The sequence below is a fragment of the Petaurus breviceps genome, unplaced genomic scaffold (assembly GCF_028583685.1).
Source record: "Petaurus breviceps papuanus isolate PSGF00001 unplaced genomic scaffold, PetGlider_PUasm1.0 90903, whole genome shotgun sequence".
In the NCBI taxonomy this organism is placed as follows: Eukaryota; Metazoa; Chordata; class Mammalia; order Diprotodontia; family Petauridae; genus Petaurus; species Petaurus breviceps.
In genome coordinates, this window is record NW_027187376.1 from 250730 (window position 1) to 278323 (window position 27594).

General features: G+C 37.4%; 1 protein-coding gene across 6 annotated transcripts in view; it reads left to right on the forward strand.

Annotated features, from left to right (window-relative positions):
* Positions 1 to 27061, forward strand: part of USP37 (ubiquitin specific peptidase 37) — a 51383-nt gene extending 24322 nt beyond the window's left edge. For all 6 annotated transcript variants that reach the window (XM_069075135.1, XM_069075133.1, XM_069075136.1 and 3 more), the window contains 9 exons: positions 349 to 480; positions 5668 to 5791; positions 7772 to 7977; positions 12185 to 12302; positions 13632 to 13711; positions 15433 to 15597; positions 19694 to 19759; positions 22933 to 23074; positions 26702 to 27061. In XM_069075135.1, coding sequence (XP_068931236.1) covers positions 349 to 480; positions 5668 to 5791; positions 7772 to 7977; positions 12185 to 12302; positions 13632 to 13711; positions 15433 to 15597; positions 19694 to 19759; positions 22933 to 23074; positions 26702 to 27046 — 1378 coding nt within the window. In that variant the 3' untranslated portion in view covers positions 27047 to 27061. The remainder of the gene's footprint in view (positions 1 to 348; positions 481 to 5667; positions 5792 to 7771; positions 7978 to 12184; positions 12303 to 13631; positions 13712 to 15432; positions 15598 to 19693; positions 19760 to 22932; positions 23075 to 26701) is intronic.
* Positions 27062 to 27594: the final 533 nt, after the last annotated feature.

A 27594-nucleotide genomic window follows, 5' to 3' on the forward strand; every position in this document is an offset into this window, starting at 1 on the left:
GCTTATTAACTTTTAGCTGCTGTTGCCACTCAGTTCATTCTTTGAATATGTGTAAGTTCTTTCCTTACAGTAGCAAATTCTAAAGTGTAGCAACTTCTAAAGTGTTATCTTCAACTCCGTGTTACTAAAAGGAAACAAACTCTGAAGCTGTGATTTGCCCAAACTCATATGACTAAGAAAGTTTTGGGTCTCTGAGTCTAGTGTTCTAGTCTCAGCATAGGGAGAGAGCTATATTATTTCCTGGATCTACAAAATTAGGAAGGAAAACTCAGCTAATATTTCAGTGGATCTATATAGCAGGAACCCTTGCACAGTTTTCAAGTAATGTTTCTGTTTCTTATTTTTCAGCTTTTCGAATTTGGGAAATACTTGCTATATGAATGCCATTTTACAGTCCCTATTTTCACTTCAGTCATTTGCTAATGATTTGCTTAAGCAAGGTATCCCATGGAAAAAAGTACCACTTAATGCACTTATCAGGTAACTAGTATTCTTAGGTAAAACATTCTTACTCTTTTTTTATAAGTACTGCTATATTTTCTATCCTTTATTTTTTACCCCTTGTATGCTAATAGGTTTTTTTTCTGGCGGGGGGTGGGGGAACCTGGTGGTTAAGAGAAGCATAATGTATTTGATATTTCTCAGAGGCTTTGTGTATAACTTTTAGAATGTCTTATATGCAAAATTCTTCAATTCTTTTGTAAATAAATGGAAAGAATTTAGATAAGGAATGGTCATTTTTACCCAACTTAGAAGAACATTTTCTTTTCACCATGATTGATTTTACTTTAATTTGAAAATCTTTTTCAAGTAATTTCCTAGTAGAGAATTTTGTAACTTGACTTAATAATAGAAGATTTAAGAGGTAATTATCCACTACCTTTGGTATTCATTTTCAAATATAAGCTAACTGAATTCAGCCAGTGAAAAGGAGATAGAATACAGAGAGGATTGAGTCTGAAAGTGGAGCCAGGATGGCATTTGTAATGGTAATGTAATTTGAATTTGAAGATCCCTTTATGTTGGCAAAGGTAGCAGGTACTTAGCACTTAATAACTGGTCAAGCCTCTCTTGGGGAAACAGAAGGTATGAACTCCTGTCTCCTGTTACTGATGTAACAGGAAGAGGTTGGCTGAAACAGGAAGCTAATGCTGTGTGTATATAAGGAAAAGCCCCAGAGAGGCACAGTCAGAATTTCTTGAGACTAAGATCTGGTGGCAGAGCAGCTACAGAAAAATGGAGACCTGAGCCAGAATTTCCTGGGAGCTTGTGGTGGTGGAGCTTCTTCTGGACTGGAGCCTGGAAGCCCGGAAGCCCAGGAGCCCAGGTGACTGAAGCGTGACTGGGATGCTGAGACTTTGTGGCTTGGTTGAGCCTTGAATTCCCTGGAGCAGAAATGGTGAAGGATCTGACATGGACCAGACACTGTGAACTTCAGTGTGGAGCAGGACCTGTCCAGAGAGCTGGTCAAGGAACTGGGAGCTGTCTGCCATTGCACCCAGGTGACAGTCTTGTGAATCCAGGTAGAATCTGGGACCATGGAAGGGGATCCAGGGAATCTGAGAACAGGCCCCAAGTTAAGATGAAAAGACCTCTCCTTGGGTACTGAGTAATTATGGAATTATAGTTTACTAGTGACCAAAGGGGTAGAGGGTTTTGTGTATGATGCTTAGTAATTGATTGATGAACAAGTGACTGACTGAGTTAATCAAGACTTTGCCCCAAGAGTGGAAGACTTTGGCTATTGTACTTTGAGATATTGTTACTGATAAGTGACTGATTGAGTTGATCAAGAGTTTGCCCCAAAAGTGGAAGATTTTGACTATGTACTTTGAAACTACTGATAAGTGACTGAGTTAACTTAAGAGCAACTATTTTACTTTGAGACTATGTTGTGAATATTACATTGTGATTTTCTGTGATGTTGTAATATTATACCTTGATTCTCTGTGAAAGTTTTGCTTTGATTTGTTATGGAATAGAGTGATCACTGTACTGTGTAATCAGAACCTTAAAAGCTGTTCACAGTAGCACTCTTCTGGAAAGCTGCTTGTGCATGGCATTACAGGCATAGAGATAGGAAGCAATGCATTGACCTCTTCTATAGGAACTTCTACTAAATCTGAAAAACGTGCCAGATTGAAACCTGATGGGGAAGTCCAGAAAAGGACACATTGAATCCTTTGCCCAGCCTAGCTTGGGAGACAGACAGGGAAGTCTATGGACACTGAAGATGGGGTTGAGCAAGAAGCTCACTGCACACAGGATTCCAGCATCTAGGAGAGGCATTGCACCGGGGTAAGAGGAGGTCTCAGACTCTCACTGTGGTACTGGAACGAGGACAGGTGCCAACTGATAACTTTGTTGCCCACTCCCCAATCTGACGTCATAGAACCAGGAAAGAGTGAAAAGGGGACCTGTACGACTTAGTGGCTTTTCTGAATAAGGAGACCTTGGGCAGTGTTCATAGAAAAGAGGAAGTTCAGAAGCCAGAGCAACAGTGGTGTGACTCAGAATTTAGGTGCAGAGCTGGGTCTCACTTCCAACATCTAGCCCATCTTACAGAGGAATAGAGCAGAAATCCAGGACCATAAAGGAGCTTACAATTTTGCCACTTCAAACCAACAGAGCTTTCCAACTGACTGATGAAATAGAGTATAGTAGAACTGCATAAGTCAGACCAGGAGGGCAGCAATCAGACTTTGTCCCAGATCAGACCAGTTAGGAGCACTGAAAACCTACAGGTGCCTAGCCTGCCTCTGAGATCCTGGAATAACATTACATTTAAGCAAGCAGCAACAGGACCAGCCCAGACCTTCCCTCTAGAATTGCTGCAGAATCCAGCCCTAACATGAAGTCCCTGGAAGAATGGACATACAAAAAAAGGACCTCACCATGATGAGCTATTATGGTTGTATGGAAATTCAAGATACAAATGCATAAGAGGATGACTCCAAAACATCTACAGGCATTGCTTCAGGGGAAAACATAGCTTGAGCATAAACTTAATCAGAATTCCTAGAAGAAATGAAGCAAGAGTTTTGAAAAATAGTTTAAAATGTTTTTATAAATAGATTGTGAGCATTTGAAGAAAATTTTGGAAAATAATTAGGAACTGTTGAAGAAAGAATTGGAAAGAAAAGTAATAGCTTGACAAAGAGGTCCAAAAACTTTGCCTAAGCAACAAATTCCCCCAAATTCAAATGGACCAATTAGAAACCAATGACTCTTTTAGTCAACAAGAAATATAGCAAAGTCAAAAAACTGAAAAAAATTGAAAAGAAAAGGTATCTCGTAGCAAAAAGCAACTGACCTAGAAAACATTTAGGAGAAAAAATTTAAGGATCTTTAGACTATCTGAATGCCAAGACCAAAAAACCAAGGCACTATATTGCAAAAAAATATTTTTTTCCCCCTTTGGAGGGGCAATTGGGGTTAAGTGACTTGCCCAAAGTCACACGGTCAGTTAAGTGTTAAGTGTCCTAACTCCAGGGCCAGTGCTCTATTCACTGCACCACCTAGCTGCCTTGCAAAAAAATCTTAAAAGTAACCTGCCCACATCTCTTAGAACCAGAGGGCAAAGTGGAAATAGAAAGAATCCATCATCATCTTCTGAGATAAATCCCCAAATGAAAACTTCCAGGAACATGACTGCCAAAATCCAAAGCTTCCAGGTCAAAGAAAAAATATTGCAAGCAGCCAGAAAAAAAAAGAATTCAAGTACCAAGGAATGACAGTCAGTATCACACATTATTTAGCGACCCCCACTTTAAAGGAGTGGAGAACCTGGAATACAATATTCTAGTAGGCAAAAGATATGGGCTTGTAGCCAAGAATAAAACTGAGTATAATGTCACAGAAGAAAAAATGAACATTTAATGAAACAGGATTTAAGGCATTCATAATGACAAAACCAGAGCTGCAGAAAAACTTTGAATTGTAAACAGAGGAATGAAGAGGAACATTAAAAAGGTGACCATAAATAAACAATGATAAGGGAATAAACAAAGATAAATTGCTTATAGTTAAATATGGCGAGATGATTCATGGGTGCTCTCTTTTCCCTCTCATCATTAGGGTTCATAGAAGGAGTCCAATCCGGCAAATCATTAGAGTGGTTCTGTTAAGTCTTAATGATCTTAAGAACAGAATGAAAAGAGTGGGGAAAATACACAGGGATAGGAAAGAAAGGGTAGGGAAGATAATCTCACTAATGAGAGTTCACAAGTAGATAGCTATACAAACAATGACAAGGTGGTTAGTGGGGAGCCACTGACCTCCCATCTAAACTGGATAAAAGAAGGAAGAATACACGTTTGCATGCCTGTAAACAGACCCAGAAGTACATTACACTCAGTGGGAAAAGAAAAGGGAGAAGGGGCAAGGAGGTAGAATAAGGAAGGGGTTAATCCTAAACAAAACAAGTCCTAAAGATTAATAAGATAGCTCTTTTTGAGGTGGTGAAGAATGAGAATGGTGGTGGTGGCCTATAAATTGGAGAATATGTGGACAAATTGTGGTAAATGAATGTGATAAAATATGCTGGTGTGTTGACTCTTAGCAGCATAATGACCTATCATTCCAAAGGAATTATAATAAGACGTGCTGCCTATCTCCTGATAGGTGAAGCACACGTGGCCAATGAGAAATTTTGTTTTACTTGATTATATATGCTTCTAACAGGGGTTTTGTTTTTCTTGCTTTCTCAGTGAGGGTGGAGGGAAGGAAGTAGAAGGGATAGAAGACTGACCTTTCTTGAAAATAAAATGTAATTATTTTATACTGTTCATTGAGTTGTTATTTTGTAATAGTTATCTTTATAATTTCTATTATTAACTCTTTAACTTTTCCTGTCTCTCTTGTCTTTTTAGATAAATTGTAAGCTCCTTGAGGGAATTTTTTTTCTCCCTTGGGAGCAGTTTGCAGAAAGATCTTGTTAGATACTAAATTCCATAAGGCAAATTTTTTTAGGGAGGGAAGTAAAGAAACAAGTATTTAAAAACATTCTATGAGCCAGGCACTATACTAAGTCCTGGGGATAAGAAATATCAGCAAAAAGAAAGTTGGGCCCTGCCCTCAAAGAGCTTACATTCTAATGGGAAAAGAGTACACGCAAAAGGGAGCTGAACAGGTGGAAGGTGAGGGAGGAGAATGAAGAAATCCAGGTCCAGATTATAGTTTTGAAGTCCAAAAAGTCAGGAGCAGACCCTGGAGGGGAATGAAAGCTGTCTGACCAAATGGAGACCCTGGGAGTAGCTCACCAATGGAGGAAGGGAACTGACTTGGTGGAGGGATATTCCAAGGTGAGAAGGCCTCAGGGGTAGTTATATGTTCCAGGGTGAGGAGGCTGCAGGTACTGAGGAAAGTTGCAGGATAAAATGACAGCTGAGGCATGGTCTTGAGATCCAGACATTCAAGAGCATAGTTGAAAAGGGGATTGGAAATGGAGAGGATTGGACCTATGGAATGACAGTTCTTTTACAAACTGTTAAGAATTATAGTCTGAACTTCAATCCAGATGCAAAGCAATTTTAAAATTAATCCCCTCGCATTGAGCCTTAATGGCTATAGAAAAATCCAGGTTTGAGGAATTTAGATTTTTGTACTTACACCTGAAGATACTTTGTAATCTCATAATTTGTAAACCTTGTGTTTTCAATTTACTAGACGCTTTGCCCACCTTCTTGCTAAGAAAGATGTCTGCAATTCAGAAACAAAGAAAGATTTGCTCAAGAAGGTAAAAAATGCCATTTCAGCTACTGCAGAGAGATTCTCTGGCTATATGCAAAATGTAAGTAATGATTATTTTGTTGTTTTTTTAAAGTTATGATTATTTTAAAATATCTTTAGCATTCTGTGAGAAGTAGTTTTTAAATTTTAGCATGGTTGTTATTTTAGGAAAAACATTTTTAAAAATTTAACAGATTGTTTTAGGTTGGAGAAAAAAATTTCACCGTACACGCCTTGGGGAGGGGGCGGGCGTCGAACCCACACATCCCCAGCCCAGCCGTGGTCCCCTGCAGTCTTGGGGCCAGCTCCAACATGCCCTTTGACTTCAGGAGATGCTGAGGGAGAACTATCCCTGGGTTATACATCTGTGATTACTAGGAGGTGAGGTGGAAGCTCAGAGAACTGCAGGAAACGAAGTTTTTTTAAGTGAAGGTAGTCTGTAGATGGTTTCATAGGCCTGGAGCTTCTGGGTGTGTTAGAGGTGGTATCAGGGGATCTCCATTGTAGTATTGATCATGCGGGTCTTAAAGGTTCCAAAAGACTTTTCTAATATGCTATCTCCAGCAGAAGAAATACCCAGGGCTCTCAGAATTGATCATATCCAAGATTCTTGTGGATGTACACAGTTTTGCTGCAGTGCATAGATAGCAAAAGTTCAAGGGATGGTGAAAATCACCGTTTTACCAAATTGTTGCAAAGCTTCCCTCATCATGCCTGACTGAGGTCTAGTATATCTGTCCAGACACAGTGCTAAGAGTTGATCTCCATCACTAGAATACAGCCTGTTGTGATCAAAGTAGGGCTAGTCTAGAAGGATGGGGTCCTTCATCCTAGTCCAAGAGTGACCACTCACTAGCTATTATAATCTCAGGCAAGGAGCTTTACATTTATGAACCTCAATTTCGACATGTGAATTGGAGGTTTGGCCTACCTCATGAGGTGGTTATGGTAAAATGAAGATTGAAATGAAATGGTGAAACTGAAAGAAGTTCTGAGAAGGCAGGTATGCTAATGAATTGCTAGTGGAGCTGTGAATTGGTCCAGCAGTTCTGGAGTGCAATATGAAATTATACAGATGAATTAGCCAAAACAGCCATATCCTTTGACCCAGAGATTCTACTGCTTGGTCTGTATGTCACCAAAATCATTGATAAAGAGAAAAAATCAACATTACCATACTATAGCAGCATTTCTTGTGCTAGCAAAGAACTGGAAACAAAGTAGATGCCCATCAATTAGGAAAAAGCTAAACAGATTGTGGTATGGGAATGCAATGGAATATTGCTATGCTATAAGAAATGAATATGATGAATGCAGAGAAGCATGGAAAGATTTAGCATGTTGATGTGAAGTGAAGAAAGCACAGGAAAGAAAATAATAATATGCACAGTTACTACAACTATGTAAATGAAAAAAACAGCCATTACAAAACAAATGAAAATGAATGTTTTTTGTAAGGTCACAAAAAAACAAAACAAAACCAAGCTTGGCCCCAAAGAAGAAATATGAGAAGATACCTCCTTCCTACTCTTTTGCAGAGGTACAGGGATCCATGGGTTGGAACATTAAATATACTCACACACATAGATAGATAGATTTTTGTTCCCTTCTCTTTTTATTTTTTTTTTTCATTCTTTGTAAAAGGAACGACCGGCCTTCTAGAAGGGGAAGGGGAGAAAAATACAGGGAGAATTTAGGTGATGTAAAAACAAAATATATTAATAAATTTTTTTTAATGAAAAAAAATTTCACTGTAATTTTATTTTACTGTTTTGGGAGATTGATTTTCAAGGGTCTGAACTTAGTGGTTTTGCGTTGTAAAGTCAGTAGTAGCATATAATTGGTGCTAAGCCAACTTTTTAGAAATCCATTTTAGATTTTAAGCTACAAATTGCAAATATACTAAGATACCTTGGAGTTAGTGTCTCTGCCTTTTGTATTCAGTTGTACTTTGTTTTGATAAACTAAATCATGAAAGTTATCGAGAAGGCTTCATATGAGGTTGGTATTTCTGATCTAATTGAGTGGATCTTCTTCTTAGGATGCACATGAATTTTTAAGTCAGTGTTTGGATCAGCTAAAGGAGGACATGGAAAAATTAAATAAAACTTGGAAGACTGAGCCTGTATCTGGGGAAGAAAATTCTCCAGGACGGACTTCAGATGATATTGCAGCTACCAGGATATACACATGTCCTGTTATTACTAATTTGGAGTTTGAGGTCCAGCATTCTATCATATGTAAAGTGTAAGTATCCTTTGTCATAGAGAGACGTGTTTTTTTTGTCTATTTATGCCTTTAAAATTAAAAGATGTGTATCATGACATCTTTCTGTAACTCATCCTTTCTTCTTCATGTCTTCAAACTCTTGCTGTAGTACTTCCCTGATATGTAAACCAGGATTCCTATCTAAAAGAGGAATTCTAAACTTAGATTCCTATCCTAATAACTAAATAAATAGCAAAAACCTTTTTAAATCAGTTATTCTGTGCACTTAAGGCATATTGTCTTGTCCTCCATTTCACTGCCAAACTTGAAAAAGAATAATCTTTGTCTAATACCTCTACTTCTTGAATTAATGGGAAAATTTTTAGGACACCTTTATTATACTTGTTATTTAACCACAAGATCTGGAGGACAGAGAGAGTCCTAATGCATCCATGCATTCTTAGTCTTAGCCCAATGCCTTGCACAGAGTAGGCACTTAGTAATTGTTGAATCAATTACCAGAGGTTCTGAAATCTTAGTGTCTTCTTTTCATTTTCTGTCTCCCACTTCCACTCAGTTTCCAAATCCTCTGGATTCCTCCACATCACTGGAATCCAGCCATCTCTTTCCATTCCTGCTGCTACTCTGTATTCAAGTTCTTATTGCCACTGACTTAAGCTATTACAACAGCCTTCCTACCATGTCACACCATCCATCTCTTTTAAATCTGTTCTTCACAATGGTTAAGATTAACCTTATGACTAGATCTGGTCGTGTCATTCTCCAGCTCTAAATTCTTCAATGGTTCCAAAGTGCCTACTAAATAAACTTCAGACTCCTTAGCCTAGCTTTTACTATATTCTGTATTCTCATACCAAGAGCATTGAGGAGAAGGCAGCAGCCTAATCTGGTGAAGGACATGGATTTCATGTACTGTGAGAATGATTTGAAATAACTTTAGGTGATTGGGCAGGAGCAGAGACTTCAAGGCTCTTGAGGGCTGTCATGTGAAAGAGGGATGAGAGGTATTTATTTTGGTCCCATAGCACAAAACTATAAACACTAAGTGGAAGTTGTAAAGATGGAAATTTATGCCCAAGATAAGAAAAAACTTCTTGAGCACTAGAACATCAGAATGCAGAATGGGCTGTGTTAGGGTGCTGGGCATCCTGGCTCAGGTCTTTTGGAGTGGAGAGCCATCGTATCTTCCATTACTTACCATTCACTTGCTCTGAGTTTCAACCCAAAGGTTATTCCATGAACAACACCTGACCTGTCCTGACTTTGTGCTTTTGCTCCATACCCTGCTAGAAAATGGAATACCCTCTCCTCTCCTCTCATTGCTCCTATTGAAGCTCTGCCCATCCTTCCAGACCCAAGTGAAACATTTGGGATTGTGTAAATAGCGACTGATTTGGTAGTCAGAGGGCCCAGGCTGTGATCCCACTGCGCCACAGCGCTGCCTGCGTAGTGAACCTTGGGCATATTGCTTAACTCCACTGGCTCTCAGTGTCCTCTTCTGTAAAATTAGTGGGCTGGACTAGAAGGCCTCTGAAGTTCTCTGTGCAGCCTTCCATGACCTCTAAGATGTACTGGATTAATTTTTAGACTTTACCTAATACTTTGTACTGCTTCCTTATTTATCATATTCTGTTTTGTATTAAAGTTATTTTTGGAAAAGTCTTCTCTTCCTTTCTAGATTGGAGGTTATTAAGGATAGGGACCTATCTCTCTTAACTTTGTAATTTCTTCATCACTTGCTACAGTGCTTTCCACAAAATAGTTCAAGAAATGTTTGTTGAGTTGAATAGTTGACTGTCTTATGATGTAAGTTCTGCTTGCCTCATTCTTCTTTCTAAGGTGTGGATGTTGAAATCCATTGATTGTTCCCACTATCTTTTTGTAAGTATTTTGAGCTCTTTTTCAGTGTCTTTATTCTTCTTAAAAAATGATTGGTAAAATGAAACTAACTTTAAGCTGAAATGATAGAATAATCTGTTGCATTTCTTTTTTTTCTTTCTTTCTTTCTTTTTTTTAAAGCAATTGGGTTTAAGTAACTTGCTCAGGGTTACACAGCCAGGTGTTTCTGGGTGGGTGGTAAGTGTCTGAGCCCGGATTCGATCCCAGGTCATCCCCACTCTGGGGCCGGTGCTCTTACTCACTGTGCTACCTGGCCGCCCCTGCATTTCTTAACATAAATACCCTTTTCACATGCTATGAAATTCATTTTTGCACTTGATTTTTCTTTAAAAGGGCCTTTATATACTAGTTGTTTTTTAATCCAGAACTGGATAGGTCTTTGAATAAAGACTATTTTCTCACTGAAAGAGCCATTCACATATCTTAAATATCAAACTGAGAGGCAATGGCATAGCAGGTGGAGAGCTGGTCTCAGAGTCAGGACACCGCCATTCACATCCCCACTCAGACACACATCATGTAATTCTGGGCAAATTGCTTCACTTCTTAGAACCTCAGACCACCTTGCCTGAGAGTAGAAGATGCTGGAGAGATGCTGAGCTACATCAGCACCTGGAGTTTTCTCCCTGGGAGCTCCAGAAAAGCAAAGAAATCACAGGCCCAGGGCCTTTCTCTTCATCGTCCGTGACCTTCCCCAGCCCCTCCAGGAAAAACAAACAAACGAGAAAACACCTTAATCCTATTTTTTATTACAGTCCATTTAACTATGACATAGAAGGGTTTATTTTAATGAGTAGATTAGACAGCAATCCCTGTCACTGTTTTTAGTCTCTAGAGAGGAGGTGATTTGAACTTGAAGCTCTCAGATGCTTAGGTTTTATGAGCTAGTGTGTATTTCAGATTCTGTAAGGCTTTATTTCCATATTACCAAGGTTTGTTCATCTTTGCCCTAGTTAGGTGGTTGAGCCACACATCCCATAGTGCTGCCTTATTGTGTACTGTTATGCAGCTCTTAAAGCATCATGAAGATGCCTGTATGTTCATAAGTGTAGAGCTGTCAGGGCCCCTGGACACCATCAGATCCAGCTCCTTTATTTTACCAATGGAGAAACTGTGGCTCAGAGAGGTTAGGGCACTTGCCCATGATCTGACACCGAAGTGGCAGAGGTGGGACTCCATTGCTCTGTACGAGGCAGCCTCCGGTCTGTTTGAGTTACCTGCTTCCTTGTTTGTGTATTTTAGGAAATGTTGTTGTCTTTGATACTGAGAGTTGTAATTGTGCCAATAAAATAGTACCTGGATTTATGTAGTACATTGCACACATTATCCCACTTGAGCCTCAGAACCACTCTGCTGTGGTAGGTGCTACAAAAGCAGCTCAGCTGCAGAGAAGCTACATGACTTGCTCATGGCCACACAACTAGAAAGTGTTACAGACATGATTTCAACCCAGTCTTCCCAATATCAAGTGCAGTTCTCAGTCCGCTCTGCAGTACAGCTGTACTTATTGGATGATGTAGACACCCTCTAAAGTAAAGCCTGGAGCAAAGTCATAAATTAACTAATCCACATGCCCCCCTCTAGTGAACTTGCTTGGCTCAGGATAGTAAAGGAGTGCCTGTTGTCTCATATTTCCCATCAAATTACTTTTTTTTCATTATTTTTAGTCAATTATTTGTTTTCTTTTTTTGTCTTTATTAATTTGTTTACTTTTAGTTTACAAGATTCATTACCACAATTACTTGAATTTCAAATTTTCTCTCCTGCCCCCCGCCATGGCGGCATGCAATCAAGTATAGTATCTGCAAATACTTTCACATTAGGCATTAGTCAGGTTATAAAGATTGTAAAAGATGGAATGAAGAATGGGAAAGAGGAAACAAAATCAAACAAGAAAATGAAAAAGGGCAAGTAGTTTACTTCAGTCTGGGTTCAATCTCAGTTCTTTCTCTGGGTGTAAACATCTCTCTCCATCATGAGTCTTTTAGGGTTGACTTATGACTGGATTGCTAAGAAGGGTCCAGTCTATCGAAGTTGGTCATCACACATACATTGTGTCTGTAATTGTGTACAAATTCCTCCTGGCTCTACTCTTCTCACTCAGCATCAGTTCGTATAGGCCTCTCCAGGTAAATATAAAGTCCATCTGCTCCTCGTTTCTTATTGCACAATTGTATTCCATAACATGCATATACCACAACTTGTTCAACCGTTCCCCAATTGATCCCATCAAATTTCTTAGAGAGAAATTAGTTTTTACAAGTATGACATTTTATTCTGCACTGTACAGTTGTGTTTAGAAGAATATGTTTTTTATGTTCTGTAGATGTGGTGAAACTGTTCCCAAACGTGAACAGTTTAATGACCTTTCCATTGACCTGCCCCGAAGAAAGAAACCACTACCTCCTCGGTCAATCCAAGATTCTCTTGATCTTTTCTTTAGGGTAAATAATACTATTTGTTAATAGAAATGTATATTTCATAGATTTATTCTGATTAGTTCTGATGTATTGCTTTGCAGTTTGTTAGATAGCTTGGAAAAAATAATTATCAAAATAGGAATTGTTTAATATTACCTTTTGCTTTAGTGGTTTATAATTTTTAATATTCCCTTTTAGAGGAAAAGGACTTCATAAACCCATTGTTTGTTTGTTTTTGCCTTTTGGAGGGCAGTTGGGGTTAAGTAACTTGCCCAAGGTTACACAGCTAGTTTTTTTTTTATGTGTGGGTGTTAAGTGTCTGAGGCCGGAACTGAACTCTGGTTCTCCTGACTCTGGTGCTGGCGCTTTACTCACTGCGCCACCTAGCCGCCCTGTTGATTTGAAAACAGATTGCTTAAGCAGAATATTCATTTTGTCTACCAGCAAATGTATTTAGAAAATAACCCTACTCGTGTTTAATATTAATGAACAGGAATGACAATTCAGGGTTAATAAAATTTTATGTTAAAGTATTTCTGCTTGTAAGATAGGTTAAATTTTTTAAAGTAGGAGATAGATTTTGCAAATCTACCTTATTAATCTGTTTTTGTTAACCAATATGTAAATCCCCACTGAGAAGATTTGGGGGGATCGGTATATATCCTTTGTTTTTTCTGAGGTAGTATAAGACCTACAAAGAGAAGGGGGAAAATTCTCATGTTTTAGGACTGTTAGATAAATTTATTCCTATGGTTCATAGTAACAGATCCTTGAAAGATCCTGTGGATAGTTAGAGCTTCCATACAGCAGTACTTCTTCATGAGAATTTGCCAGGATCCCTTTTGATTTTACAGTAATTTCTATTTTGTTGGAGTGAATTCATGGGTTTTCCCTGCTGAAGGCTATATACTGATACTATTTCTTGTATTAATTGACAAGTAACGTCTTTATTAATTAGTGCGGTGATTTGTGGGTGTTCTGCCTTCACTCTCTAACCTGGAGTAGGAAAGCCTCAACCAAAGTGTAATTTCTTACTATTTTTTTTATTATTACTTTTCAGTTAACAAGAGTCTAGCTTCTCTACCTTCCATCTTACCCTCACCTCCCCACTTAGAAAGGAATAAAAATGAAGCCCTTATAACAAACAAAGATTCTCTTAAAGAAATTAGAAAATTTATTGAAACCCAAAAGATTCTTTTGAGAACCAGATCTCAGTTTCTTTAGGAAGGAAAAATCTGCTAAGTTGTGGCCTTAAACAGAAATCAAATTTCCCCTGGTTCAAAGTTCCTAATCCTCTCAGTGGGTATGAAGATGCTAGTTCAATCTTGTGTTTTTGTGTTTTGTTTTTAATAGGCAGAAGAGCTTGAATATTCCTGTGAGAAGTGTGGTGGGAAGTCTGCTATTGTCACACACAAGTTCAACAGACTTCCCAGGTAAATTTTGGTTCAGTTTTGCTTCTTTGGTATTCTTTATTTCTCCTTGAAAAGTAGAATATCTGAGAAAAGTAGAAAATCTTAAAGATTGAATGCATATATAGAATTGCCAATAAAGTTTGACAGTATGGGTTAGTCAGGAAGATAAGTAAAACTAAACCATAAATAGGAGTGTTAATGGTAATGATTTCAAGAGCAGAGATGGGTTTATTTGGTTAGTATACTGCTATGCAAAAGCAATTTGGGATATTCTAGCAGCATCCTTTTTTTAAAATTAGTAATAAAGTACAGAGCCTTTTTTTTATTCTAAATTTTAATTTTTTATTTTTTTCGTTTTTACATCACCTTTTTTTAATTCTAAATTTTAATTTTTTATTTTTTTCGTTTTTACATCACCTTTCTTAATCCCACCTACCTCCCATTACCCGGTGAGCCGTCCCTTCTAAGAAAGTTCTCTTGTGAAAAGAAGGGCAGAGAAAAGCCATTGAATAAACCCCCAGTACATGTGAAACAGTGCACATGTGTTCCCCATCTCTGCCTAGAGTTTAGAGCAACAAGAATTTATTCAGGTTTTATTACATGCCAGTTACTGTCCTCAGCACTGGGAAGATGAACACAAAGAATGAACCAGCCTCTCCTCCTACAGGGAATAATACTTATAAAGTTTAGCAGAGACTTCTTTTTTAATTAGAAAAGCAAAAGAAGCACAATTAAGAAACCCTTGCCCTCATTTTGCAATTTCAGAGCAACTTTTAAAGGACTTAGTGAATTTTTGTTTTGTGGCTTCAGTAATAAAGGCACACACTGTAAGAAAGCAAGCAATTTGCTATCAGTCTCATTTGTTTGGAACTGTGGTTGAGTTCCCATATGAATTTTGAAATCCAATTATAAAATGTTTATGTGGATTGTAGTCATTTGGTCCATCAAACAAAGATTCATTCAGTACTAAAGGTGAAAAGATCACTTGAACACCAGCCATTGAGTCTAATGGTGCCAAAGAGCTCAAAAGCCTTTTCAGACCCACAAACTAGATTGGGTCTACAAATTTCCAAACACAGATAGGTTAACTAATAAAGGAATACAGTAAGAGAAAAAATTTTAAATAGGGAAAAATAGGTTTGCAGGTTTCTTTTTCTTATCTCAGATTCCCTAGGGAAGGAATGTTGAAATATGGGTTAAGAAAGAAAAAAGTATTCTTACAAGTACTCACTAAAGAGCTATTTTGAAACACTGAAAATTTTTCATCAAAGGCTATATAACTGATTGAAATGAACAAGTAAACATTTAATCTAGTATCTTTTACCTGAACTTAAAAAAACCCAACTTTTTTTTTTTTTTGCTTTTTGGAGGGCAATTGGGGTTAAGTGACTTGCCCAAGGTCACACGGCTAGTTTTTGTGTTAAGTGTCTGAGATCGGATTTGAACTCGGGTCCTTCCTACTCCAGGACCAGTGCTCTATTCACTGTGACACCTAGCCAGCCCAAAAACCCAACCTTTTTTAGTAACTTAATATTTTCTTTAGTATTTTTTTCTAGAATTCTTAAGACACTTTAATCTGTTCTGCACTCTTATGAGTCAAAAAGGTAAATAAAACAGAATTTTATGCTAATCAAATAAACACGGAAATTTTCTAATATATAGGCTTAGATTAGGCTGTTTTGAGATTCAGATGAATGTTTCAATATGTATGAACTAACGGATTATATCATCATCTCTTTTAGGGTCCTTATTCTTCATCTGAAACGATACAGCTTCAATGTGGCCCTCTCTCTCAATAACAAGGTTGGACAGCAAGTGGTTATTCCAAGATATTTAACTTTATCATCCCATTGCACTGAAAGTACAAAACCTCCCCTTACTCTGGGTTGGAGTGCACATACAGCAATGTAAGTCCTTGGAAAAGAAATTCCTTCAAGCCTTTTCAGCAAGTCTGATGGTGATCTGTCTGCCACAGATGGATAGAAATAGAATCAGCCCCAGAAGTGAGGAAGGGGTTTTTTTTTGTTCTAGTTTTCATGTGATGAGCCATGTCTGCATGGAGAAGAGTGGTGAGATAAAAAGAATTTCCCCAGGACATAAGACTTCCTAGAAGTTACTTTTTAGGGTGTACATATATTCTTCTGTGCCATTGTAGGACAGTTTGATGCATTGCAGGACTATTAAAAATCAGTTTCCCAATTGCTGTTCATTGGGCTGACAAATTTTTATCAGCATGAAAAGTGATCACTTCCAAAGTTGTTAAAGACAACTGTTATGAAGATGGGTGATGACTTGTGTGGAGTGTTGTGATAGGGATTCCTTTTCAAGTATACATTCTGCTAGCTGGCTTTTGAAGGCCCTTAAGACTCCTGAAAATTTATGAGGCCATGCAAAGTCTTTAAACTTAAAAAGCCCCATACCCTAAATTATTGGCCTCTTTATATCTTTGTCTTGCTACTTGCACAGTCTACCACTTCCTGAACTTGACCAAATTACATATATTGAGTGGTGAAAGGCAGAGAATTTAGGTGTTTTATCAATCTGTGATATAGTTTGGGTTGAGAAAACACTGCATTTAAATAGAGTCCTAGTGCTGTGAAAAAGTGAATATGGGGGCGGCCAGGTGGCTCAGCGAGTAAGAGCACCATCCCCAGTGTCAGGATGACCTGGAGATCGAATCCCGGGCTCAGATACTTAGCACCACACCCAGAAATAACTGGCCGTGTAACCTTGAGCAAGTTACTTAACCCCAATTGCTTTAAAAAAAAAAAAAGTGAATATGCCTCCATAAATGTCTAATAACTGTTTTGTTGTTTTAATTTAAGAAGGTGAAAAGAAAATTTAGACTTAAGAAAGTGATGGAGAAAATGTTAACAAGACATCTAGCCTCCTACACCCCTAGAGTCCAACCTAAATGTAACCAAAATACTTAAAAATAAAATATTAGAAAATTTACATCTTAATTTTAAAAGTTATTTAATCTGTTTATGATGCTTCATGCTTACAAAATCACAGTAAAAATATATGTACAACATTAAATTGGCTTCTGGAAAGGTTTTGTGATGGAGAAAAAAAATTTTTTAAGAAGATTTTTATTAATATCTTTTTATTCTAAATTACCTAGATTTTCCCCCTGTATACTTTCCCTCTACCTTCCCAGAGAGCTTCTACAAAGATTTTTAGGGAAAAAAGAAGAAAGAAAAAATTAACAAAACTTACTAACCTAAATGCAGTGTTCCAAACCCATGGATATCCCCTACCCTCCCCCCCCACCAAGGAAATTACGTGGTAAATGGAAAAATAAAATGACCATGGGAAAAACAGGGAATATAAATGAATGGTTCAATACTTCTAAGAGTGAGGCACAGTAGGGAAAAAAGATGGAGAGAAGATCTACAATACCAGGAGTAACTTAATAATTTGTTAGAAGAACTTGAACATGGGACTTTAGAAGCTTTAGTTTCTGAAAAACACAAAGAGGTTGAAAAAGGAATTAAATATATAGACAGTGAATAAAAGAATATGTTTATAATAGGGAAGTTGTTCAGTTGTGTCTGACTCTTTATGACCCCATTTGGGGTTTTCTGGGCAAAGATACTAGAATGGTTTGCCATTTTCTTCTCCAGTTCATTTTGCAGATGAGAAAACTGAGGCAAACAGGGTTAAGTGACTTGCCAAGAGTCACACAACTAGTAAGGGTCTGGTGCTGGATCTGAACTCTTGTCTTCCTGACTCCAGGTCTGGCACTCTTGTCCACTGTGCCACCTAGCTGTTTCAGAAAGGGAAGACAACAAGATAAAACAATTGTTAGAAAAGAGTTGCCTTAAAGTAGATTAAGAATAATTAATGGTAGATATGGTGTGCTAACTTAGAAGAGGAAGAAGAACCAAAAAAAAGTCCTAATTCAGAAAAAAAGAAATACTAGTAAGGTAAATGCAAGCCTAACTATCATAACTGTAAATGTGGGTAGATTAAACAATCCAATAAAGTAACAGTGACAGATTAAAACATAAAATCCCACAATTTGTGGCTTACAAGAAAAACATCTAAAAAGTAAGGACATACATATATTTAATAATGAGAAGCTGCAACAAATTTATTATGCATCTGGGAAATAGGAAGAAGCTGAGTTGCACTCATACTCTCAGACAAAGCAAAACCAAAAATTTACAATGTTGACAGATACAAAGCTAAAGAAGGAAATAGCAATATATTGTCACTATTAATTCTCCAAATGTCATAGAATCCAAATTCACAAAGGAGAAATTAGCTGAATTGCAATAACATTGCACACAATAGAAGTTGGAGGCTTTAATGCTCTACTTCATGGTTAGATCTAATAGATCAATAGGAGGGAAAATATAGACTTTAGACAAATTATTGGAGATATTAGAGCCAAAAGACTTAAAACTGAATGGGACCACTAAAGAATATACTTACTTCTTAACACTACATGGAACTTTTACAAAAATTGGACATATTATGGTACAAAGAAATTCTAAGTACATGTGAAAAAGAAAGAAATAATAAATGTATCCTTTCTAGATCATAATGCATTAAAAATACTAATCCATTCAGGAAGCACAAACAAAAGACATAAACCTAAATGGAGACTTAATCATGAAATCCTAAATAATATTGGGTCAAGGAGCAAATCATAGAAACAGGGAATAATTATGTGAAAGACAGTCATGATAATGAGATAGTGTACCAGAGCTTCTGAGATGTAGCTAAAGCAGTTCTCTGGAAAAAGTATATTCCTCAAAACATAAATTGGCAAAATAGAAAAGAAGATTAATGAAACGTATATACATTTTTTAAAAATTAGAAACCAACCGTTAAACTCAAAATAAGTACAGAAGTGGACATCTCGAAAGTTAGATGAGAAATAGATAAATTGGAAGTCAAAATTATTATAGAAATGATAAAGCTAAAAGTTGGTTCTTTGAAAAGTTCCACAGAATTGATAAATGTTTAGCTAACCTGATTGAAAAGAGAACAGAAAATCAGGTCAGCAAAATAAAAAATTAACACCATGAAATCACAACAAAATAATAAAAAGAATTGTTGGAAGCTACTTTGTCAACAAAGAAGAATGCTGAACAAATGATTACCTTCAAGAATTTAAAAAACCCAAAGGGAAATCTTAATCCATTCTCAGAAAAGGAAATAGAAAAGTGTGTTTTTGTGTCATCATGCATGTGGTTTAGGTGTCGGGATTCTTGGAGCCCTGTATACCTTCTTTCCCTTGAGGCTGGACAACCTTGCTTTCTTTTTGCATGACCACTTGTTGGCAAGACATCTTTAGTTTAGAGTCCCAGAATGGGGCAGAGCTGGAAGTGACCATAAGAACTCCTACAGTCCAGCTTCCTCACTCTACAGAACAGGAAACTAAGTCAGGAAGAGGCGAACTAGTCTAAAATCAAAGAGCAAATCAGTGGCCATCTCTTGATTGCAGTGAAATAGTATTTCGCAGCCTGAGATGAGAGGCTGTTAAAGAGAGATAATATGAAAATTATTTTGTTTATGGCCCCTCAGTGTTCTTTCTGGGACTCTTGTATAGACTGCTCTCTGCTGTTGGAAGCATGATGCTTCCTCTCTGCAGTACTTGAACAATGATTTAAAAGATATGATTCTCCTTTCACTTCTCTGTTTCTCTAGTGTGAACTTTTCCTGTATGTGCCCTTTTAAAGTCATCTTTATCCATATTGTTGCTTGACCTTTACTGCCAGTTGTGTCCAAGTGTTAGATTATTGGATTAGAGAGCATGTAATGATGCTGTTTGTATTCTCTCTGGTTTATTTAGTAGCCAATATATTTAATGGAATGCATAGTATACTCTGCTTGTCAAAGATATTGATCTGTCAGGGATTAGGACTTCTTGTAAAGTATCTAGCTTCAGGATATAAGTAAAAAAAGTGTTGTTTTTTTTCTGGAGATTGTAACTGCATTTGTGTATATAACATTTATATATGTGTGTGTGTATGTTTAATTTTCTGATAGCTCTCGGCCATTGAAAGCATCCCAAATGGTGAATTCCTGCACCATCAGCACTTCTACACCTTCAAGGTTAGTTGTATCTCCTGTGTACCTGGTGATTTTCGAGGATTTGACATGTTCACTTCTCCAGCTCCTTTTTTCATTTTTTTCCCCACTTTACATATTTCTGCAGTTGTCATTTTATTGACCATACTTTATTTGACCTAGTGTAGAGCAAACTTTAACAGTGAAACAATGAAAAAATGAATTTACTCCACTAAGATTCTGTTACAAACCTGTGAATGTTTTAGACTTTACAATTGATAGCCTAAAATTTAAGAATATTTAGGAATTAATCTAGTTTGTTTATAGATTTTTTTGGGGGGGGAAATCAATATTAATGTTGAGTGTTTTATTTCTAAAATGAGTGTGTAGATGAAAAATGTTTACCTGCTCATGTGCCAAGAGGCAATCTAAACTCAGACATAAAGACTTAGATTCAGTGTCATCAGACACAGACTTGCTGTGTAACTCTGGGCAAGTTGCTTAACTTCTCTGGGCTTTGGTTTGCCCCTCTGTACCATGGGAATAAGAGTAGCTCCACCTTCCAGGGTGTGGTGAGGATCAAATGTAGTGATGCCCTCAAAGCCCCTTACGAACCTTAAAGCTCTTGACAAATTTGAACTGGAGTCACTTGTTACTGTTAGTTTTCATGATTTAGTCACTGAACTTGAGTGGTTTTGACAACGACTAGGAAAGTACATTCTTGAGGAATACTGTACTACAGGAATTTTACTGCTGTCCCACAGAATTTAAAGGACTAGGCCTGGCCAAGGAAAGAAGCAGATATTTCCACTTCACCTTAATGTACTCATCCTCCAAGAATTAGTTGGAACCACCAATGTTGAATATTATACCTCTCAATAACCACCAATGTTGAATATTATACCTCTCACTTCAAGTGACTTGAAAAGTCAGCAGTATCAAAATTTGGCCTGTTTTATAAAATTTATCCTAAAATAAATTTTTTTTTTTCATTTTGGAGGGCAGTTGGGGTTAAGTAACTTGCCCAATGTTACACGGTTAGTGTTTTTGTGTGTGGGTGTTAAGTGTCTGAGGCTGGAACTGAACTCAGGTCCTCCTGACTCTGAGGCTGGCGCTTTACTCACTGCGCCACTTAGCCGCCCCTCTTGTTCTTTTTCAATGCAATTAATTCCAGGTGATTTAAATAACTCAAAATCTGAAAGTGTTATGGATACCAATATTCTTCCCCAATTCTTTAGAAAATGAGCAAGTAATGAATTATATGATTAATATTTTTCTTTAATCTAGACAAACTATCATCTGTGAATTTATTACTTATTAATGGGATGTACTCTGTAGCAAATCACTGTAGTAGCCACAAAGAGATGACTCCATTGAACATTGTTAATGTCTTGATCTGGTCATCTGTGCTCCAAGGTCTTTTGTTCTGCAAGCTTGATTTTCTATCACACTGGGAGTGAGTAGGCCCTGGCAAGCTAATCATGTTGATAAAGCTTAGAAAAGATTAATTTATGAACCAAGAAAGCCATTTGGTTTTTTATAGTGTCATTTATTTCATCTAATGCACTCTGCATAAGCTACTAGGAAACAGGCCCCTTCCTCAGCAGAGTATTTGCCTGGACACATTATGCCTGGAGGTTTCCTTAGTGACCATGAAATCAGAGATACAGAATTGACATCATTGATAGGACATTTCCATTCCAGTTTTATTAAACCCACATTGATCCAAACCTTCCCCCCAACCCCCAGCAAAAAAAGACAGACCTGAAAGATCACACAATTGTTGGATATTATTCTAACTAATAACACCTTCTGGGGCAGCCATCTCCCATAAGTGTTTGGTATGATTGCTGACATATCTTTTTTTGAAAGCTGTGTTTTCTAAGCAAAGCATTTCTGCATCTTATTTCCTAGTTATATGATTTTTTTTTCATTTGTGGTTTGCAAAATTGGGTTTGCATTTATATTTCATTCCTATTCTGTTTTGCAGTGTTAATATCTTGATTTATGTTAATTCATATAAAAAGAGATTTTTCTTTGGGACATTTCCTTATTTCTTTTTCCACTTAGTTTATAATGTCCAGGATACTTAGAAATAAAAAATGAATCTTATGATGATGTCAAATAAATGAGGTGTTTGTGCTAAGTGTATTTTCCATACAAACTCTTAAGTATTCAAACTTATTTCAACCATTTATGAAAGTCTTCCTAAAATACATTACATTTCCAGACTCTCTTAAACTAAGTACATTGGATATAATTTTAATTTTTTTATTGATTACATAGGTTTATAACAATGTCAATTTTTGTTCTTTAATGTAGGGATGCCCTTGAGGGATTTTGGCCTGACTGGCCCCACATTAAATTATTCTAAGCTAATCTGTTTTTATACTTCTTTGGGCTTTTTATTGTTCTGTGTATTAGCTATCACTTGTATATCCTCACTGCTGACAGTGTGTCATCTTTCTAATTTATTCCATTATTTAATACACAGTTTTGGGTGTTTGGGGGGGCTTTTTTTGAGGGTGGAAGGTAAGGCAATTGGGGTTGTGACTTGCCCAAGGTCACACAGCTAGTAAGTGTGTCAAGTGTCTGAGGTCAGATTTGAACTCAGGTCCTCCTGGTTCTAGGGCTGTTGCTATATTCACTGCACTATCTAGCTGCCCCAGTACACAATTTTTTGAGTGAGAATTTAAGGGTGACTTCAAGCCTCTCTTGTGCAATAAGATGCCTGAACTTAAAGCTTGCTATCTTCTCTCAAAGCCTGTTTTGTTGACTTTCCCCAGCTACGTTTTGAATGTTTGAAATCTGACTTGTTAATAATTGTGATATTATTCTAATTAAAAGAGTGAGTGGATTATCCCATGGATAGTGTTGTTAGATTTATTCATTGCCATGTTTGCATGAAATACATTTGAGAGTACCTAGTTTATAAATATAATGAATGTTTCATTGGAATTAGTCATGAGAAGAGAAAAAGACAAAAAGTGGCTGATTAAACTTCAAAAGAGCAGTGTTTTGGGAATAAAGCAAATATATGCAGATATATCTTTAGCATTTAGCTAAGTAATTTTCAGTTAGAACAAAAATGGTATGTGTTCTACTAAATTTTTTGTATTATAGTGTTTCTTTTTTTATTAGTGGTTCTCATGTTCCTAAAAAGAATAACAAAGATAAATTATCCAGAACTGGAAATACATATATTTTTTAATTTGCAGGAAATATACATTTAAATCTAAGAGCTCCATAGGATTTTCCATTGATTCAGACAGTGAGGATGAGCTGTTAAAACGTTCTGTGGTCCTTAGCCAGAGACTTTTTGAAATGCCAAGCAGGGAGCAACAGGAAGACCTGGAAAAGGTAGGTGACTTCCATGAAAATGTCTGACAGAAATTTATGCATCACTTCCTCCCACATGAAACCAGTCGTATGTTCTTCAAAATAAAGGTTCAAAAAATCAGTAAGGATAGATAGTAAATTTTTTGAGAATAGAGAAAGTTCTTTCCCTGACTAGCTCAATAATCTGTACAATTTGGTGACGTGTGCTCATAGATTTAGTAACTAAAATATAGTGAGTGAGAGGATCTTCCAGAACATTTAAGACCAACTTCTTTATTTTAAAGAACTGAGACCCAAAGAGTTTATTATTTTCTAAAGGTTATACAGATTTCTTAAGAAATATGAGTTGCTATGAGTTCCACAATACCATTTTACTTTTTGGTCTTTGGAGAATTTTGAGCTTATTTCAAAATGCTTATTTGTGAGGAAATCATAGTAAAAGACTTTTAAAAAATTCATTCAATCTGGGCTTCAAATTGTTGCTAGTGGGATCATAGATCAGTCTCCAATCAACAGTCATTTAGTAATACCTATGGCAGGTATATGCTAGATTCTGGGGGTGCAAATACAAAGAATGAAACAATCCCTGCTCACAAAGGACTTAATGTTCTTTTTTTCTTTTTATTATTATGAAAAATCATAACATTTTATTCCATGGAAGGCTAAAGCAGGAATAATCAAATGTCGTAATTACTCAGTACGGGACAAAAGCAAGAATATTCAAATTATCAGAATTTGTCCATGAACCTTGGGCCACATCTCCACAAAGGCTTGCTCTGTCCATGGGGAGAGGGATCACACACTTGAAGAAACCTAGCAGGAAGACAGATAAGTGGGGACAAATAAGTGCCCCCATTCCTGAGGCGACTCACAACCTTGACTGTAGACTTGGAAATCTTGGTCTAGTCAGAAGCAGTCTGTACCACCTGAATTCACTTAGCTAATCACCTGATCCTCACCACTCTCTGGCCATTCATAACCCCACTTCCATTCTCAAGCTGATGAAACAGGAACAAGGAGCTGAAAATGTGTCATAGGCTTTTAACAAGGACTATCTCAGTATTGCCCTTGCTCAGCGACAAGCCGTTCCTTTGAACCATAGAATTCTGGAACTCTTTGGGTTGACTTTCTGGGCGTTGCAGACAAGCCTAGTCAACATAACTTTCAACAGAATTCTGTTTTCTTCAGTCCACAAGCACAGCTCAAAACAAGAAGTATGGGGACCAAACTTTTCTTTCTGTTTCTCTCTCATTAAACAATAGAGGGCAATGAAAAGCAACTATGTACCCTTGGGGAGTCCTGTCTCTCCCTCCCAGGCTCCATGCAGTTATCTATCTGAGCATTAAACTCAAAAATGCTCATTACATGGCCACATGGGGGGGGGGGGGCAGTCCAGGAAAGGGTCTTTGTAGAAGATGGGACTTGGGTTGTGTCCTGAAGGAAGAGGGAAATTATGTGACACAAAGGTAAAAGAGGTATACATTCCAGGCATGGGAGATAGCCAGTGCAAAGATTCAGAGATAAAAGATGGACTGCTATAGATGAGGAAGAGGACAGAGTGGGTAGGAAGGATGTAAGGCTAGAAAGATAGGTTGAGGTCAGTTGTGAAGAGGTAAAAGCCAAATAGGATTTTATATTTTATCTTAGAGACAATAAGGAGCCACTGGAGTCGGTTGAGTTAGGGGAATGACAGTCAAATCTACTTAAGGAAAAACTACTTTAGCAGTTGTTTGGAGGATGAACTGGAGTGGGGAGAGGCTTGAGGCAGGGAGACCGACTGAAGCTGGGGGGTGGAGGGAGACTAGGGCTCTTTATGTAAATCTGAGATTCATCTGCAGAGAGATGATAATGAAACCCATGGGAACTGATGAGTTTACATAACAGAAAAGAGGAGGACCTAGTTCAGAATCTTGACTGATTATTGACGAATCAGCAGAACATATTGAGGAGTGTTCAAACAGATAAGAGGAGAACTAGGAGAAAGTAGTGTCAAAAAACCCTGGGAGTGAGAGAATATCCAGAAGGAGAGAGGAGTTAACTATGAGATGCTACAGCTAAGTTGAAAAAGATAAGGACTAAAATAAGACCATCAGACTTGGCAATTAAGAGACAATTGGTAACCCTGGAGAGAAGAATTTTAGTTGAGTGATTGAGGTCAGAAGCCAGATCACAAAGGTTGCTAAATATGTTAATAACATAGTGATCCATGATTACTTGGGACATTTAGATTATCGCTTTTTACAAGGGAAGAGCACTTCATGGGCATTTTTATGAGTTTACCTTATTAGAAGAACAGAATTATTTCAAAAAGCCATTTTGTTGTGGTGAGGTAAATGTCTTTCTGCATAATATTAAAGCTAGGGCACAGTTTGGATGATAACCACCTTGAATGAAAAGGACATTCAAAGCCATAATTATTCACTTTTCAGTAACTTTTAAATATATGTTTTTTCTTTTTATTTAATTTCATTAAATGTTTTTTCAAATTACATGTAAAAACACTTTTAAATATATTTTTTTAATATTTTAATTCATAATTTTCTCCTTCCTTCCCTACTTCCCTCATTGAGAAGGCAAGCAATTTGATACAGGTTATACATGTACAGTCATATAAACCATTTCATATATATATATATATATATGGGGTAGCTAGGTGGCATAGTAAATAGAGCACTGGCCCTGGAGTCAGGAGGACCTGAGTTCAAATCCGGCCTCAGACACTTAATACAAAAACTAGCCATGTGACATTGGGCAAGTCACTTAACCCTGATTGCCCTCCAAAAAAGCAAAAAACATATATGTGTATGTATACATATGTAACATATATATATACATATTTTTATCAATCTTGGGGAAGATTATGTGATTTCAGTTTTTCATTTGGATTTGTTTTGCAGCTAATGAATCAAGGAAATCCAATTTCTACTAATGTCTAATATGGTAAAGAAAAACTAAATGGCCATTCTTTGACTGTATGTTGACCATTACTTATAATCATTTTGAACCCATTTCCAAAAACTTCCATTTCACAAATATAGGCTGTTGGAAGCATGACTAGACCACAGTTCATGCAAAAAATATCTCATGGTTTTTGTGAACTAAAGATTAAGATCAGTCAGTAGGGTGCCATGGCTACCCAGAAGCCAAAACACATTGTCAGTCTGCATTAAGGAAGAGTATCCGACTCTAGAATGTGGGGTGTGGTAATCCTCTGCATTCTGCCCTCATCAGACCACATCTAGAGTACTGTGGTCATCTGAGAAAATTGAGAAGTGGATTCTCCAGCAGAGGTGGCAGGGATGAGAGGTTTGGTTGAAGCTGTTGGGAAGCTTAAATATGAAGACTTTGAGGCTAGGGAGACATGATGACTGCAAGTGTGGGGAATGCTGCTATATGTAGAGTAAAGCTTATATTCTGCTTGGACCTGGAGAGGTTTAAACCTAATGTAAGGAAAAGCTTCCTAACAATTAGAACAATCTAAAAGTTGACTGTGAGTTGCTTTGGTGGAGGTGTTCAGGTGGACGCCAGATGTCCACTTCAAGGATATTAGTGAAAGGATTCCTACTTAGGTATATGTTGGATTAACTGACTGACCTGGGGCCCTTGGAACTGTTTAGATTATGTAATTCTGTGCCTTCTTCTCTATAGGGTTCAAAAAGATGCAAAATGGAGTCCGAGAAATCAGAATTGGGAAACTCAGGATTTGATGGAATGAGTGAAGATGAACTTCTGGCAGCTGTCTTAGAGATAAGTAAGAGAGAGGCCTCACTGTCTCTGACTAATGAAGATGAGGATAAGCCCACCAGCAGTCCTGATACGGGGTTTGCAGAGGATGATATACAAGATATGCCTGAAAATCTGGAATCACTGGAGGCAGAAAAATCAAAAGTCCCCATAGAAGCTGGTAGGTTAATAAAAATGACCATATCTGGTCGTAAACATAATTGGAACCCTTACAGAGTTAGTGATATTTTTAGTAGCAAACAGAAATGACTTGTCTAAGAGTGGTGTGGGTAATCGCTTCTAAAGTATTTCCATCTTTTAAATGAACTAATTTCATTGAATTTGAGACACTGTATGTGACTAAGCACCTAGGAGTACACTGAGAAGTATGCCTCTTTCTGGCATGTATGGCAAATTAATTGATGCTGTTTTGTTTGTCTGTTTGTTTTTGCTTTTTGGGGGGCAGTTGGGGTTAAGTGACTTGCCCGAGGTCACACGGCTAGTAAGTGTTAAGTGTCTGAGGCCAGACCTGAGCTGAGGTCCTCCTGACTTCAGGGCCTGTGCTCTTCTCACTGTGCCACCTAGCCGCCCCAATTGATACTATTTTGGCCCATGAATGTACGTGTTTGTGTCTTAGTGTATGGCTTTCTTCTGTTTGGTCTTAGCATTTACCTCAAGAATTCATGTACAGTACAACTCAAGAACCTCAAGAATTAATATATAGTAGAACTCCTAGAACACCCAGGGACCATTTCCGACCTTCATACATACCCCTGCTCTTAAACTAGCTCCCTATTGGGAGCATAAAGAATGCCAGA